Source organism: Bison bison, unplaced genomic scaffold (assembly GCF_000754665.1).
Source record: "Bison bison bison isolate TAMUID 2011002044 unplaced genomic scaffold, Bison_UMD1.0 scf7180017864185, whole genome shotgun sequence".
NCBI classification, from domain to species: Eukaryota; Metazoa; Chordata; class Mammalia; order Artiodactyla; family Bovidae; genus Bison; species Bison bison.
The window spans coordinates 512,216-528,459 of NW_011494757.1; the positions used below are offsets into that span (position 1 = coordinate 512,216).

Consider the following 16,244-nt stretch of genomic DNA (forward strand, 5'->3'; position numbering starts at 1 on the left):
CGTGTGATCTATGATCTCCCCTCCGTTTCTGTCGTCCTTTCAGCCCTCACAGATGGACCCTCACCTGCTTTCTCAGTCCTTCTTCCACCTCTGTGGGGCCGCTGCAGACTCCTCCCGAGTTCTTTCCATTGTGAAACCTCGTATGACACAGCACCTCAACCATCTCCCCATTCAAACTGACGCAAAGGGAGACTTAGGAGAATATGGCCTTGGGCGGCAGGCAGGGCGACTGGGCAGGGAGTACGGCACTTTGCGGTGGGTTAGGAAGGCGGTTGGAGGAGGAGAACGCATAGGAAGGAGACCGGTTAGGAAATGGACTCGGAGCTGGAGCCCCCTGACGTCAGCTGTTGGGGGCAGGGCTTCACCGCGGGGGGTCACCAGGTCTGGGCGCTGCTGCTTCTGCACTTCCGGTTCCGGGTCCCACCTTTGACCCACCCTGCGTCCCCGTCCTTCTTCAGAGCCTCGGTCCCTGAGGCTATTGTCCAGTGATAGGCCCTGAGCATGGCTCCTCACTGCTGTGTCCACAGTGCTTAGCACAGCGCCTGCCACTTACAGCTGCTGTCTGTCCACTTTACTATGCTGATTTCTGCTATGGATGAATCCTTGGATTTGATTCTTCAACACTTTAAGGCATCAGTGGGAAATGATCTATATCACAAGTCTATAAAAATGCCCCAGAGTGGGTTGATCCACTTACACAAAAGTATAGGAGCGCCCCCTCACCCCCCATTTCTACAACATACACCTTAAAGTCCTTTATCTACGGGAGGTGGGGATAGGAGAGTTGTCAATAGGCTGTTACTTTGCGGAGATGGCTGGCCCCAGGATTGTGGTTCTGTAATTAAATGTGGACCCTGAAAGAAACAGGTTTATGCTGTGACTGAATGCCCCACAGTCATCACCACCACTGCTCCGTGAGCCCTAACAAAGAGGTGACGATGTTAGGTCAGAAGGCCAAATGAACCCGTCGCTATTCCTTCTGATTCATGCTGCCAGCTGACACGGGCAGCACTGGCCAGCAACGCGTGTACAACAAACGGGTCCAAACACTGTCCTCTGTTCACGGTTCAGGTGTGTTCCTGTGCAGCTCAGTGATTAGTTACTGTACAAGAGATTCACTAAAAATACATTAAAAATCACAGTAGGCGATTCTTGAGGACCACTCAACTGCTTAGACGAGTCTGTACTTTGGAAAGTAAATTATTCTGCCATCAAGTCTAACTTTTTAAGAAAGTGGGGTGAAAAAATGGACACTTTAGTCACTGTGCTGTTTTCTGCCCACTTTCAAAGCAAACGGTTTAATATCTCTATCAATCTGTATCTCCTTTGGTTTGCATACAGGATAACCACCACTGCTAGCTAGCTCTGAAAAACAGATGAACTTTGTTCAAGGCAAACACGGAGCTGGGCCCATGGGCCTTTGAATGACCCAGGCCCTCGCTCATTCAGCAGCAGGGATCTACCGGGCGGCCCCTGCACTGTGCTAGGACCTGTAGGGACACAGACGCAGAGCCAAACACCCTCCATCCGCAGAGGGTTTCCCGCCTAGCAAAGACCACAGCGTTCAGCTTTTCCATCAGTTCCTTTCGCTAAAAGGCGAGGGCATGTCTCTCGCCACATTGTCCAACATCCCCCCTTCTGTGACTGAGAAGATGGGTAGCTGGGCATAAATAAATGTTGTCAATTACTCTGTGCACTGCTGTTTTCTCTGTTTTTCCAGAAACAGTAAAAGTTTGTAACTAGGCAAGTGGCATAAAAACTAGCTCCTGAAGTGTGTGTGTAAAAGGCTGACTTGTATCAGAGGTGGAAAAGGAAACGTGACTCAGCCTTGAAGACATTCCTCTTCCCGCCGAGAACCAGTCCGTCAGGTCTGGTTCTTAATCCTTTAAGGCACTGAGTGACCAATGAGAAGTTACATCATTTTGAGCTAACGCTCAAAGTTTAATATAATGTACTTAAAAGAATCCGACAGGTGACGTACAGTTTTTCAGAGCATCTGTTCATATGCTGCTCCTCGGTTAGGACATCAGAGGTACCCAAAGGCCCGAAGGACTGGCTCAGGGGCACGAAGGCGCGGATTCCTGCTCCTGAGCCTCACTACACGCGCTCAGGCATGTAGAACTTGCCCCAGTACCGCCCCCGGTGGGTCAGGTCATAGGGGCTCAGCACCTTCCGTATCCCCAGCATGTTGGCGGTGGCTACGCGCTCAAAGGTCCAGGGGTTCTGGTTGTTCCGTTCTCGCTCCTCTTGGTCCTTCTGTATCTTCTCTAGAGTCTCACGGCTCACAGCCTTGGCAGGGAAAGGCAACTTGTGGGCAACTCGGTCAAGGATGCCTTGTACCTCCTGGAATTCGCAGCGCCCGCCCACCTCAACTATGAGGCGGCCCGCCTTCACAGGAGTCACGTAGTGGTCGATGGCACCCTTGCCGCCCCCCATGCGCTGCCCCATACCCTTGCGGGTGATGGCCTTGAATGGGGCTGGTACTCGCCATAAGGCAAACATGTTCTTGGGGTCTATGAAGCGGTTGATTGTCAGGCGCATCATTTCAAAATGCCCCCAGTGGAGGTAACCGCCACCCAGTGCCTAGAAGTGAATGGAAGCATTAGAAACACATGGAAATTTAGATATCCTTCATTTGTGTTTTAATAGGTGGCATTAGTGGTAAAGAACACTCCTGCCAATACAGGGGACATAACAGAGACAGGTTCGATCCCTGGGTTGGGAAGATCCCCTGGGGGAGGCCATGGCAACCCACTCCAATATTCTTGCCTTGAGAATTCCATGGACAGAGGAGCCTGGCAGGTTAAAGACCACAGTATCGCAAAGAATTGGACACAACTGAAGCGACTTAGCACGCCTGGGTGCTATTCTTGTCTCTTATGGAAACTGTGGCTTCAATGATCCATGAGAAAGTAAAAATATACATTCAAATCAGTACGGTGGAGGAAAAGCCTAGGGTATGATAATAACTGAGAACAAGTGTGGACCCACTTCAATGGACAGCCAGGGAAGACCTCTTTGAGGAGGTGATGTTTATAGCTAACGCCAGAAGTGAACGAACCAGCCAAGGGAAACAGATGAGCGTTCCAGGCAGAGGAATGGCACATGTGAAGCCCACAGTGAGCCTGAGCAGAAGCCAGTGTGGCTGGGCAGAGAGAGGAACGCAGAGCAGACCGAGGTGCTGAAAGGCTGGCAGGCGCTGGCTGGACAGGCTTTGGGAAGCGGACTTGAAAACCTCTGGCTGCCTGGTGGGAACTAAACCGGCGTCCACAGCCATTCGTGTAGGTAACGACGTCAAGTTTTCACAGGCGCTACCTGATGAGTAGGATATGTCTAGACATCCCACATACTTGGGAGAAGGCAATGGCACCCCACTCTACTACTCTTGCCTGGAGAATCCCAGGGACGGCGGGGCCTGGTGGGCTGCCATCCATGGGGCTGCACAGAGTCGGACATGACTGAAGTGACTTAGCAGCCCACATACTAAATCATGGATAATCTTGATCAGAGGTTTGAGGAGATCTCACAGTCTGACTATGGGATAAATGAGGTAACCTCTTCCGTCTCCTGCTTTTACATTATTTTCACTCGTAAATGTTAAAAACATTTATGACTCAATGCTTACTGGGTGCTGCACAATCAGTTTAAAGAGCTGCTGGTGGCAGTTCTAGTGAAAGCTGTGGAGGAAGAGACCAGAAGGAACCCAAGGAGTCTGTTTTGGTCCCTGGCTTCCGTCCTGTAGCCGTGTGACGCTGAACTCACCAAGATGGCAAAACTGCCTTCTGTGAACTCAGTGGCTTCAGTGGAAGGACCTCGTATGTCACGCAGGTTTTTAGGCTCTCTTCTCACTTTTGGCACAAGTGGTGCCCTTTCGACAAATCTCAGCTTGGGCTTTTCAGGAATGGAGACACCTACAAGGAGCACAGACAACCAAGAGTAAGTCAAACCAAAGGATTTGACTTCGGTCAATGTTGAAGGATTCATTTTTTTCCTAGAAAGATTCATAACCACCAGGTCAAAGCCTTAAAGTTACCACTCAACAACAATTCCAAAAGTGTGTTAGATTTACCTTGTGGGTGCTTTCATTGACACTGGAATTTTCTGACTATGACAGCTGTTGATAGAAATGTTTTTGAACCTTTTAAGATAGCAAAGTTTTAAACTGACAACCAAAATGCCTTTTTAAAATGCCTACCCTAAAGGGACTGTTAGGGAAGGTATAGAGATATGAGACAGTCACAAAATAACACGAGGTAACATCTTTTGTGTATGTGAATGTTTTGTGTGCTGGAATTAAGCTGAATTCTTTACATGCATTATCTCATTTAATCTTCAAAACAACTTTACAGCCCTGTTTTTTTTAAGGCTTCCTTCTTAAATTTTTTAAACTTTTAAAAGTTTAACACACATATATTAAAGGGTCCAATAAAAAATGTGAATTATCACAAAGTGAACACACAAACATACACACATAACTATAATCCAGATAAAGAAATGGAAGGTAGTGCTTTTAATCTCCATTTTATAGAAGAGGAACTTCAGGCCTGGAGACATTTTATAATTTGATCTGGGCCATCCAGTTAAAACAGCAAAGCCAGACAGTATGATACTATATTGTACATAAAAGTAGCCAAGTTCTCCTGCTTGCCACATTTTTACTGGGAGACTTACAACCTAGTACTCCTTTGATCAATGCTCTTTGCTCTTTCTATTCAAGGGCATTTCATGCTGAGAGCTGTATATATCCTACCATGTGCTTGCCCGGTGAAGGTAGGTGGGCTGAAACCCAGGCCACACACAGTACACCTGATAAAGACACATATTGCCACTTTGACAATATGGAAAAAAATTAACTTGTAAGTCATTTACAGTTATTTCCACAGTAAAATAAGCATGGGTCTGTGATGGAGTCAAATATAAAACAGGAGACTTTAAGGACTACAAAAACTGCCCCCTGCCATTTCTATGTGTCTTGGGCTTCCCTGGCAGCTCAGTGGTTAAGAATCTGCCTGCCAATGCAGGAGATGTGTGTTTGATCCCTGGGTCAAGAAGATCCCCTGGGGAAGGAAATGGCAAAAATCCCATTGTCAGAGGAGCCTGGTGGGCTACAGTCCAAGGGGTTGCAGAAGAGTCAGACAGGGCTGAGCACACAACAGAGAAACTTTGTAACATTTTCTCCCCTCTCCAAGGCTGTATGCACTCCAGGGGTGCAGTAGTTTCACAGTTATGTGTCCAAGATGAGGCCTTCAGAGGTCCAGGCATCTATTTTTGAGATTTCCAATATATTTTAAAAAGTGTAAGATTTATCAAATTGTGGCTTACCTTGACTTTATATTAATAAATTAATGCTTCTCACACAATAGGTACATGCACATATGTGACCTCATTTGGAGCAAACATCAGAAGTCTAAATTGGAGGCCGATTAGGTGCAGCTGAGAAGGGGGCTGCGGGTCTCGCACCAGTGGTAGGCCACAGGGGAGATAATCCATTAACGATTTTAGCATTTAGAACACTGCCTGGCATAGAGTGTGCCTTCAACACATGACTACTGAATGGATGAATGGGAATGGGGGCACAAGGAAACGCCGGCTCTTGACCCACCCCCCGCTAGGTTCCATCACAGGAAAGGCTTATAAACCAGAAGCCAGATAAGCTCTCACCTTCAAACGTTGGCACCGGGAGCAGCGTCTTCAGGCCGGCACGGGCGGGCGGCGCTGCCCACGAATCTACAAAGAAAGGTCAGATTAAACCCTGAAGGCGACAGGCCCAGGGCCTGACGCGCTCTGCGCCTTGACGCTCCTGACAGAGCTGTCCTGTGGGCCGCGGGCTCCACTCTGGGAGGCCCGAGGCTCTCGGCCCCCGAGAAGGACCGGCAGGGGACTCGGGGGCGACCCCACGTCGCGCAGACGCTTCTGCACGAGTCTCTCCGCGTGAGGGGCGAAGGGCGCGGCAGGCCCGCTTGCGGTTCAGCACCCGCGAGGGGGCCTCAGGCGATGCGAGACACACGACGGGGGGGTGGGGGTGAAGCCTGGGGGACAGGGGACAGCTGACCTGACAGGGTCGCTCGCAGGACGGGGGCGCGGGCGCCACTCAGCAGCCGCCACATGGTCCGCGCGCGGGGCCGCCAAAGGCGACGCCCGGGAGCCTAGTCCCAAGCTGCTCCAGCCGCCACGCCGTCGGGCCGGAAGTTGCATTCGCGCCGGTCCAGGCCGCAGAGAGTCCCGGGTGGAAGTGGAGGAAACCGGAGGCTCGGCACCTGGATTCCGGCCTGGCGCCCGCGGGGGCTGGCAGTCCGCCCCGATATGGGTCCGGCGGGGACGGACGCTGTCTCAGCGGAGGACTGCGTAGAGAGGGCCGGGTGCGCGTGGCGAGGTGATGCCGTGCGGTTCACTGCAACCCACCGCCTCTCGTCCCTCCTCCCTCCCGGGACAGTGGGAAAAAGCGACGGAGGCATGATTACCTTAACGTTTCCCAGGAAACTGAATGCGCCTCGTCCTGGCTTTGCTGCTGCTGCTGCTGCTAAGTCGCGTCGCTCGTGTCCTACCCTGCGCGATCCCATAGACGGCAGCCCACCAGGCTCCCCCGTCCCTGGGATTCTCCAGGCAAGAACACTGGAGTGGGTTGCCATTTCCTTCTCCAATGCATGAAAGTGGAAAGTGAAAGTGAACTCACTCAGTCGTGTCCAACTCTTAGTGATCCCATGGACTGCAGCCTACCAGGCTCCTCCATCCATGGGATTTTCCAGGCAACAGTACTGGAGTGGGGTGCCATTGCCTTCTCCCAATATGCTATCTAGGTTGGTCATAACTTTCCTTCCAAGTCTACTGTACTTAAGTCCTGCTAAATCCGCGCGTGGTCTTTCTCCAAGGATTAATTTCGTAAATGGCAACAGTAAAACCTGTAATCTCGCAGAGCTGTTGGGAGAACCCTCCCTTCCCACAGTTTTATATACTTCTTGACTGCACGCTGAATCTGTATCAGATGAGTTAGTGGGTTTTATTGCAGCCACTCATTTCTGTCCCAAGAACAGCTCTGAAAGGGTTAAACTGCCCCCCACCCCCAGCTGCCCGGCCTGGGTCAGATTTTGGGCAGCTCTTCTGTGCTCTCCTTGCCTCTCCACAAAACGCAGGCGATTCCCACGTGCTCAGGCATTTAAAAGTCTCAAGCTGAATGCTGTATAATATTGTTTTGGGTGGAGAATAAACCTGCAGTGCAGGCACTCGTTGACTGGACTCTCAAGTCTTTTGGTGCCCTGAAACGTCTACCTCGTTACTTGTTTTAAAAGAACTAAACATTAACCCATATTTCTGCATCTAAGTAGTAACTATAATATCTATTTTTTCTTTGTAAGAGTTAAGTACAATGGAGGCTACAAATATGAAAATCCAGTGATCCTATCTTTATGAATTTATGTACAGAGGATATGATGGGAATATAAACAGCTAACATGGAGATATGAGAAGAATAAATAAAGGGTGTGAAAAATGGAATCATGGACCTGAGGTCTTCCTGGATCACAGAAAATTATTTTTCCCCTCAAATTTTTCACAGCTGTTTATTTACACTTCTCTTCTGATAGTTCAGGGCTAGTTGTTTGTAGGAAAATGAGGTTCAGGGATTAAATGATTTACTATACAGTATGGTGCAAAACAGGGAATCTTGACAGACTTAGTTTTGTTGGAATGTTTGCTAGCATCTCCCAAAAGTTGGTTTTCAGACTTTCCTCAGGCCTTCGTTAAACATGTAAATATCTGGTTCCTACTTATTAAGAAACTCTAAAGATGAGGTTCAGGAATTCCTGTCATGAACTGGCCCTCCCAGTGATTCTAACACCTAATCAAGTTTGGGGATCTGTGCTCTGCGAGCACTTCGAAATTTTAGAGAGTAGAGTATAGGCACAAGGCATTGTTTCTGGATTCTCCAGGCCAGTACGCACTGAGATTTATAATTTTCCTATCTGTATAAAAATTATCTAACACCTCAGTTTTTAATTTCTTAAACTCCAGAGATGAAGATGACAAATCTGCAGCCCAGTCCCAGGTCCAGGTGTTGACTGAACACAACACGCATGGCGCACGGAACATGCACACACACACGTGTGCACACACATGTGCATGCTCTCATTTTAATAAAAATACTGGATTTTTGCTTATCAGACTCTAATCAGAATATCATAATGCAATAAACAACCATGCAGTCTCCACTTCAGGAAGCCCACAGAACCTTCTCAAGGGGCTAGTTAATATCAGCTTTTTTTTTTTTTTAATAAATCCATTTAGTTTCCATACGGTGTAGAGCATTTCCACAAGGGCAGTGGTACCCTAGTTTTTTCCACAACAAAAACAATGCACTGGCGACTTCCCTGGTGATCCAGTAGTTAAAAATCCGCCTGCCGATGCAGGGGACACAGGTTTGATCCCTGGCCTGGGAGAATCCCACACGCCTCGGAGCAGCTGGGCCCGTTCGCCACAACTATTGAGTCTGTGCTCTAGAGCCCGAGAGCTGCAGCTGCGCCGTCACACCCCAGCTGCTACAACCCGAACTTCTAGAGCCCGTGCTCTGCAACGAGAGGACCACGGCAGTGAGAAGCCTGCGCACGCGACCAGGAGCAGCCCCTGCTCCCCACTAGCAGAGAAAGCCCGTGTGCGGCAAGGAAGACCCAGCGCAGCCAAAAACAAGTAGGTAGATTAAAGACATGCTGTGCTCTAACACAGTATTAATAATGAACATACCGGAGAGATCTGCTGTCTACCAAGCGCTCTCACACACACACACACACACAGGTTATCGTATTGGAGTCCCTTTTTTCTGTAGATGATGGTGGAAACAAGGCTCAGAGAAGTCTCCCTTCATTGCACGTGTATCTGCTGAGTATCTCCCTTACTGCCCTGAGAGGCACGAGAGTGTCTCCACATGTCCCAGAGCTCTCCAGCTAAATTAGAGTCAGTCAGACTCCTGGGGGGTTATTAGAGTTTTACAAAGGAGTTATTTCCAGCATTTCTCATGGAGTGAGTCAACAGGCATGAAGAATGGATCAACTTCTAATTGTTTGACCAAGAGGGAACCATGACAACTACTGTTCTTGCTTTTGTCTTGGAATTTACAGACGAGATCCATGGTATGTCTATGAATGGTTTCACCATAGTAAATGAATCCCTACTGCGGCTTAGTCAAGTTATTTACAAGTCTGTTATTATAGACCATGCTATAAGAAACATCCTTATTCATACCATTTTGGTACTGTTTTGGTATTTCTATTGGGCAAATTCCGAAGAAAAATCACTGGATCAAAGGGATATTTATTTAAAATCACCTTGCCTCATAAAATTGCATAAACTAGCCTTCACCAACAATGTATGGGCATGACTGTCACACACACCCTTTCTGGGAAAGGCTGTGAAAATTCTTTTAGAGCTTTGCCAATGTGACAGGTGGAAAACCACATCCAGTGTTATCTTTATAACAGGACTTTAAAACAGAATTGCTTCTGACTCAGTTTGGCCTGAGGCCCCAAGGTATGTGATAATTCCTGTAATTCAGATGGAGGAGTTGAGCTTCCTAATCTGGATTTAGTAATATAAAGGAGCTGATAGGGATTGGCTTTGCTATTCTTAGCTACTCACTCTCCTCTAGTGTGTAGTTCGTTACTCAGTCATGTCCAGCTCTTTGGGACCCCATGGACTGTAGTCCGCCAGGCTCCTCTGTCCATGGGATTCTTCAGGCAAGAACACTGGAATGGGTTGCCCTTTTCTTCTCCAGGGGATCTCCCCAACCCAGGGATCAAACCCTGGTCTCTCGCATTGCAGGCAGGGAGGGTCTTTACCATTTGAGCCACCAGGGAAGCCCCAGTCTGTAAGAAGCACTGGAAAAATAAAAAAAGACAGGGGAAACTGCTGATGACAATAAGGGTTTCTTTGGACAGAGTTGATATTCTGTGAGTTTCACTTCCCTCCGGGCTGGTCAGGGATGAAGTGCTCCGTGAGGCTCAGTGAGAGGCAGTTCAAGATCATCTCGTTGACACAAGACTGGGGAAGTTTGTGTTTGGAGGCTGACCAAAGCAGCCTGCGGCTTCAGAGTAGAAGGAAGTAGCCGCGTTTGCACTGATGTCAAGTCAAAGGTGTGACTATGCGGGTGACCGGAAGGGGGCCCCCGTGCAGGGCACAGTTTTCTTGTGTCCCGGCCAGCAGGACCCCTTGGAGAGGCGACGAGAAAGAAGCCAGAGGAGTTGTACCGATGGATGGCCAGGGCCAGTGGGAAGAGTTACAGGCAACAGTCAACTGTTCAGCAGAGATGGATGTGCCCGCATCAAGGCACCTGCGATGTCCTCTGTAGTGAGGAGTGTGCCCTCTGAAAACCCCATGAAACTCCCCGAGAAGAAAGAGTATACTTTATTTATTTGTTTATTTTTTAAATTTAATTTTATTTTTTAACTTTACAATATTGTATTGCTTTTGCCATACTTTAAAGTGTACCCTGGGTGACTTCCCTGGTGGCCCAGTGGTTAAGACTTTGCCTTCCAACGCCAGGGGTGTGGGTTTGATCCCTGGTCGGGGGGTGAAGATCCCACATGTGACCTGGGCCAAAAAACCAAACACAAAATGGAAGTAATATTTTAACAAATTCAGTAAAGACTTTGAAAATGATCCACATTAAAAAAAAAAAAAATCTTGAAACAACTGTCTCAGACCCAGTGGGATGCCGTAACAGAGTATCCCAGATGGTGGCAGTAACAATAGAAGGTTACTGCCCGGCTGTTCTGGGGGCCCAAGTGTGAAGTCAAGGTGTCAGCACATGGGTTTCTCCCGAGCTGTGGGGAAGGGTCTGCTCTAAGCATCTCTGCTGGCTGGTAGATGGCCGTCTTCTCCCTGTGTCTCCTCATACCGTTTTCCCTCTACGTTCTCTGTCACGTGTCCAAACCCCCACCTTTTATAAGGACTCTAATCTTATTGGATTGGGGCATAACCTTGGTTACCTCACTTTAACTTGATTTCCTCTGTGAAGACCCTCGCTCCAAATAAGGCATTTTTAGGTATTGCTGGTTAGGACTCCAGCTTACCTTTACTAGGGGGAGAGGAGGGTACAGGTCAACTCCTAGCAGGTGCCATGACTGTAAGCCATCCCAAAGGGGTCAGAGGTGAGGGGTCAGGGGCAGGAAAGGTCTTCAGTGTTGGTAAATGTGCAGAAATGAGAACTAAAGACCCCTCCCCTTGCCTCCATTTCTGTTTTCACCGCTCTCTCTCTGGCTGAAACTGGAAGAGGGGAGCAGCCTTACTTTTAAATGCAATTCCAAGTTTCAATTATTACACAGTTTTGGACATTTTAGTTACTGAAGTCAGTATGTTTTCTGGGACTGGAAGTGACAACACAACTTTTTTATTTTAATCAAGGAGTGAGGAGAAAATGCAACAAAACGGCCTTCCAGACTGAGTCTGGATCAGCAGTAGCAGGCTACGCTGTCGCTGATTTCCCATAGCGTTCTCTGAGCTCTGCGTAGTGGCCTTGCTTGCATCCTGGTTACACACTTTGCATATTATTTTTGGCTGCACCTGGCTGCGTTCGGGGGTTCCCTGACCAGGGATTGAACCTGGGCCCCCTGCCTTGGGAGCACAGAGTCTTAAACACTCAACCACCAGGGAAGTCCCTAGTTTGCAATTTAAAAAAATTACTAGAGATGATGAACTTTTCTCATCTTCTTGGTTTCGTATCTTTTTGTCTGTTTTTCTGTATGTGTGATTCGCTTCTTGTGTGTTTTGAGTTTCAATCACACTGTGCATTTTTTTCCTCCCAGATTCAAAGCTGCTTGTCGTGTATATTAACTCCTGTTCAGGTGTATGAGTTTTTATTTTTTTCATCTTTCAGTACGTCCTTTAATTTTTTTGAGGCATGATGATTATAATTTTTTAAGCAGTAAAATCTACCAGTAATTTTAAGAGTTTTTGAGACTGATCATATGATTATAAGGGACAGAGGTAAGGCTCTAACATAATTCTTTTCCAAGTTGAAAAATCCTCATTTGATATGTGACTTTATAATGTACTAAATTCCCACATTTTAATTTTTTTGAGCTCCTTCTGATATTTCACTCCACTCCCATAGTCTCTCTGTTCTGAAACCAGTGCCACAGTTTTAATTATTGTTACTTTATTACACATTTTTACATACACCTGGTCAAGTTCTTCACTTTTGCATTTTACTCTGCAAAAAAATATTATGGCACATTTTGCATGCTTGGTCTTCAAGATAAAATTTAAAACTGTTCTTTTCTTTTCTTTTTTTATTTCACATTTGTTTTATTCCTCCAGGTATATTGTTAGGTCCTTCGAAAATATGAGAGGGTAGGTTTTTTATTTATTTTTCTTTTTAAAAAGAGTTTATTTATTTTTAATTGGAGGGTAATTGGTTTACAATGTTGCTCTGGCTAGAGATTCCAATACTACGTTGAATGAAAGGGACAAGAATGGGCATCCTTGTCTTTCTGAGCTTGGAGGAAATGCTTTTAGCTTTTCATGGTTGAGTAAGATGTTGGCTGTAGGACTGTCATATATAGCCTTCATCATATTGAGGTATATTCCCTTATTTCCATTTTGTTGATTCCATATTATTTTTAAATGGGGGATAGTATTTGGCTCTAATCTTCCTTCTTCTTTCCCTTGCATCTTCACAAAAGTAGTTAGGCACAACTGACCCCTTCCTGACTACTTTTGAACTGTGGTGTTGGAGAAGACCCTTGAGAGTCCCTTGGACAGCAAGGAGATTAAACCAGTTAACCCTAAAATAAATCAACTCTGAATATTCATTGGAAGGACTGATGCTGAAGCTGAAGCTCCAATATTTTGGCCACCTGATGCGAAGAGCTGACTCATTTGAAAAGACCCTGATGCTGGGAAAGATTGAAGGCAGGAGGAGAAGGGGACGACAGAGAATGAGATGGTTGGATGGCATCACCAACTTGATGGACATAAGTTTGAGTAAACTCTGGGAGTTGGTGATGGACAGGGAAACCTAGCGTGCTACAGTCCATGGAATCGCAAAGAGCTGGACATGACTGAGCTACTGAACTGAACTGACCACTTCCTGTGGGAAGCAAGCTCAGCCTTTACCAGCCATGACCACTAGAGGTCACAAAAGCACTTAATATAGTCACTGAAACACCGGAATGCAGTCTGGAGCATTAGCGGTTATGCAAAAATAAACCCATACAGATTGCATTTAAATAAGGTACTTTCTCAAAGTGGAATTGTGATTCCTCATAGCAGACCCATCGTCAACCTCACTCCCCTGTCCCCTACCCCTGCCAATACAGATGAACACAGTTAATCACTAGTGTGCTGAGAAGCATCAGTCACGTCAACTCTTTGTGACTAGATGGACTGTAGCCGACCAGGCTCCTCTGTCCATGGGATTCTCCAGGCAAGAATATTGGAGTGGGTCGCCATGCCCTCCTGCAGGGGGTCTTCCCAACCCAGGGATCGAACCCACATCTTTTATGTGTCCTGCATTGGCAGGCGGGCACTTTACCGCTAGTGCCACCTAGGAAGCCCACTCAGTTACTAGGCAGGTAGTTAAAATGAGATTTTCGTACATGAAACCAGCCTAGGACCCCTGCTTTTTGCCTTCCATGCCCCTCTTTTTCCTTTAATGTCAATCATTAGAGCAAATGTTGGGTGCGGGACTCACACACACACACACACACACTTTCCTTTGTGTGTGTGTGCAATTGTTGAGAAAAAGTCGTCTTGGTCTGACTTTTATTTTTTGGCTGTGCCATGCAACATGTGGTATCTTACTAACAGTTCTTCGACCAGGGACTGAGCCTGTGGTCCCTGCATTGGCGGTATGCAGTCTTAACCGCTGAACCACCAGGGAAGTGCCAAAGTCATCTTTGTCTACAATTTTCCCCCATTTTTCACTGCTCAACTATTATGTGTTGAATGCAGAAAACATAGAAAACAGAAACAAATAGACAAAAATTGATCACTAATCATTCTATCATGCAGAGGTAACCACTGTCACACCCTGGGATGGATGATATTGGGGTGTTGTGTAGTCTAATTTCTTCCCTTGGCTATGCATGGATGTCTTTTCATGTTATCAAGCACTTACATTCAACGTGAACTTTAGTGACTTTTAGAATCCCATCATATAGATCCACAGGGTTTGCCTATTTTGCTCTATTGTTGGACACACAGAGGGCTTCCACTTCCCCACGCTACAAATGCTATGATATGTCGTGTGTGTGGGCACACTCAGTCGTATCCGACTCTGAGACCCCATCGTCTGCCAGGCTTCTCTGTCCATGGAATTTTCTAGGCAAGAACACGGGTGGGTTGCCGTTTCCTACTCCAGGGGATCTTCCCGACATAAGGATGGAACTCGTAAAAACTCTCAGCAAATTAAGTGTAGAAGAAACGTGCCTGCGCGTTAGGTCCTGTCAGTTGTCTGACTCTCCGCAACCCCATGGACTGTAGCCCAACAGGCTCCTCTGTCATGCGGTTCTCCAGGCAAGAATACTGGAGAAGGTTGCCATTTCCTACTCCAGGGGATTTTCGGGGTCCTTTACCACCAGCGCCACCTGGGAAGTGCATTTTTTCGCCACTCCCTGAAGGCTTCTTCCATGACGGTGACGGTCCTGGCCGTCGTCTGGGATCCTGTGACTTACCTTACAGCTGTGAGGGGGTGGGACCTGGGCCTGTGGGCCACGTTTCTCTCCTGGGGGCCGGACTGTTCCCAGAGGGCAGGTGCTTGCTCTGAGATGCCAGGAGGGGTGGCCTGTGATGCGGCAGTTAAGTCTGTCCACGTCTGGGTGCAGCCTTAGGAAGTCTATTGAGGGTGCACGTCTAAGGCTTATTCTCCAATTGTCCCAGCTGCCTTTTTTAAAAGTTTATTTTTAAATTGAAGGATAATTGCTTTCCAGGATTGTGTTGGTTTCTGCCAAACATCAAGATGAGTCAGCCATAGGTACACACCTGTCCCCTTCCTCTTGAACGTCCCACCTCTCTCCTCATTCCACCCCCTAGGTTGTTACAGAGTTGGGTTTGAGTTCCCTGAGTCACACCCAGCTGACGTTTTGATTCTTATATATCTGTGTTCTCTTATGCTTTTCCCCTTCCTATAAATTTCAGAATTGGGCATTTTTGGGGTCAAAGTTGAGTATATCTTAGGTCTTCTGATACACATTTTCATATTCTTCTCTAGAAAGTTTGACCAATATTGACTCCAACAAACAGAGTTTAGAGTTTCATTGCCTTAAATTTTCCTCCCAAAGATCTGTAACTACTCCAGTGTCCTGGCCTGGAGAATTCCATGGACTGTATAGCCCACGGGGTTGCAAAGAGTCAGACACGACTGAGCGACTTTCACTTTCACTTTTCATGTGTGCGTGTGTGTGTACATATATATATATATGTAGATAGGGTGAGGTTATCGATATATACCTATATTTTACATCCAAAATATTATATGTATTATTTATGGAGCACGGTTACAGACATATATCTACCTTTAATATATGAAACATATTATATGCTAAATTTATATTAATATTAAATATAATTATGCATAAATATAAATTATATCAAATATATATGAAATGTGATTTACCCAGAATAAATATTGGAAATGGAAGGGGAGAGTTGTGATATAACATCATTGATCTAGTTCTGAACCTTCTGGGAGCTTCATATGGAATAATTTTTGTCACATGTATGGATGAATGTATTTGTGTGTGTGTGTGTATGTTTATCGGAGAAGGCACTGGCAACCCACTCCAGTACTCTTGCCTGGAAAATCCCGTGGATGGAGGAGCCTGGTGGGCTGCAGTCCATGGGGTCGCTAAGAGTTGGACGTGACTGAGCAACTTCACTTTCACTTTCCACTTTCATGCACTGGAGAAGGAAATGGCAACCCACTCCCGTGTTCTTGCCTGGAGAATCCCAGGGACGGGGGAGCCTGGTGGGCTGTCATCTATGGGGTCGCACTGAGTTGGACACGACTGAAGCGACTTAGCAGCAGCAGTGTTTATAATAGGTGATTTGAAAAGGAGTACTTGGTATAAGATATAAAAAGTTTTTTTTAAGATTTCCCTTATAGAATAAAAGACTGTGTCAGTTAAACAATCAAAAAAAGATCAGAATGACCTTCCAATATATCAGCCAGGGGCCCCTTTTCCCTCACCCTACATTTAAATGCTGTCTCACCATCATGGTCATGAAAAACCAGATTTCTTTCATGGGTCACAGACGTT

The 16,244-nt window shown here is 46.7% G+C and overlaps 2 protein-coding genes across 2 annotated transcripts in view; one reads left to right on the forward strand and one right to left on the reverse strand.

The window, feature by feature from the left end:
- STX3 (syntaxin 3) overlaps positions 1-1,694 on the forward strand; it is a 47,239-nt gene extending 45,545 nt beyond the window's left edge. The window contains exon 12 of the mRNA XM_010843709.1: positions 44-1,694. The gene's annotated coding sequence lies outside the window, so the exon portion shown is untranslated. The remainder of the gene's footprint in view (positions 1-43) is intronic.
- A 218-nt stretch (positions 1,695-1,912) lies between these two features.
- On the reverse strand, positions 1,913-6,558 carry MRPL16 (mitochondrial ribosomal protein L16). The gene is made up of 5 exons (XM_010843712.1): positions 6,462-6,558; positions 6,053-6,341; positions 5,662-5,727; positions 3,763-3,911; positions 1,913-2,583 (listed from the first exon to the last, which is right to left on the reverse strand). The coding sequence occupies exons 2-5, from the start codon at positions 6,105-6,107 to the stop codon at positions 2,098-2,100; spliced, it is 756 nt and encodes a 251-aa protein (XP_010842014.1). The 5' UTR covers positions 6,108-6,341; positions 6,462-6,558; the 3' UTR covers positions 1,913-2,097.
- Between the last annotated feature and the right edge of the window lie 9,686 nt (positions 6,559-16,244).

Bases quoted from the DNA above. Each gene is read 5' to 3' on its own strand.
- MRPL16 (XM_010843712.1), bottom strand. From the start codon at position 6,107: ATGTGGCGGCTGCTGAGTGGCGCCCGCGCCCCCGTCCTGCGAGCGACC. The intron at 5,728-6,052 runs GTCAGCTGTCCC...CTTTCTTTGTAG, and splicing joins CCTGCGAGCGACCCTGTCAG to ATTCGTGGGCAGCGCCGCCC. The intron at 3,912-5,661 runs GTGAGAGCTTAT...TGCTCCTTGTAG, and splicing joins CCCGGTGCCAACGTTTGAAG to GTGTCTCCATTCCTGAAAAG.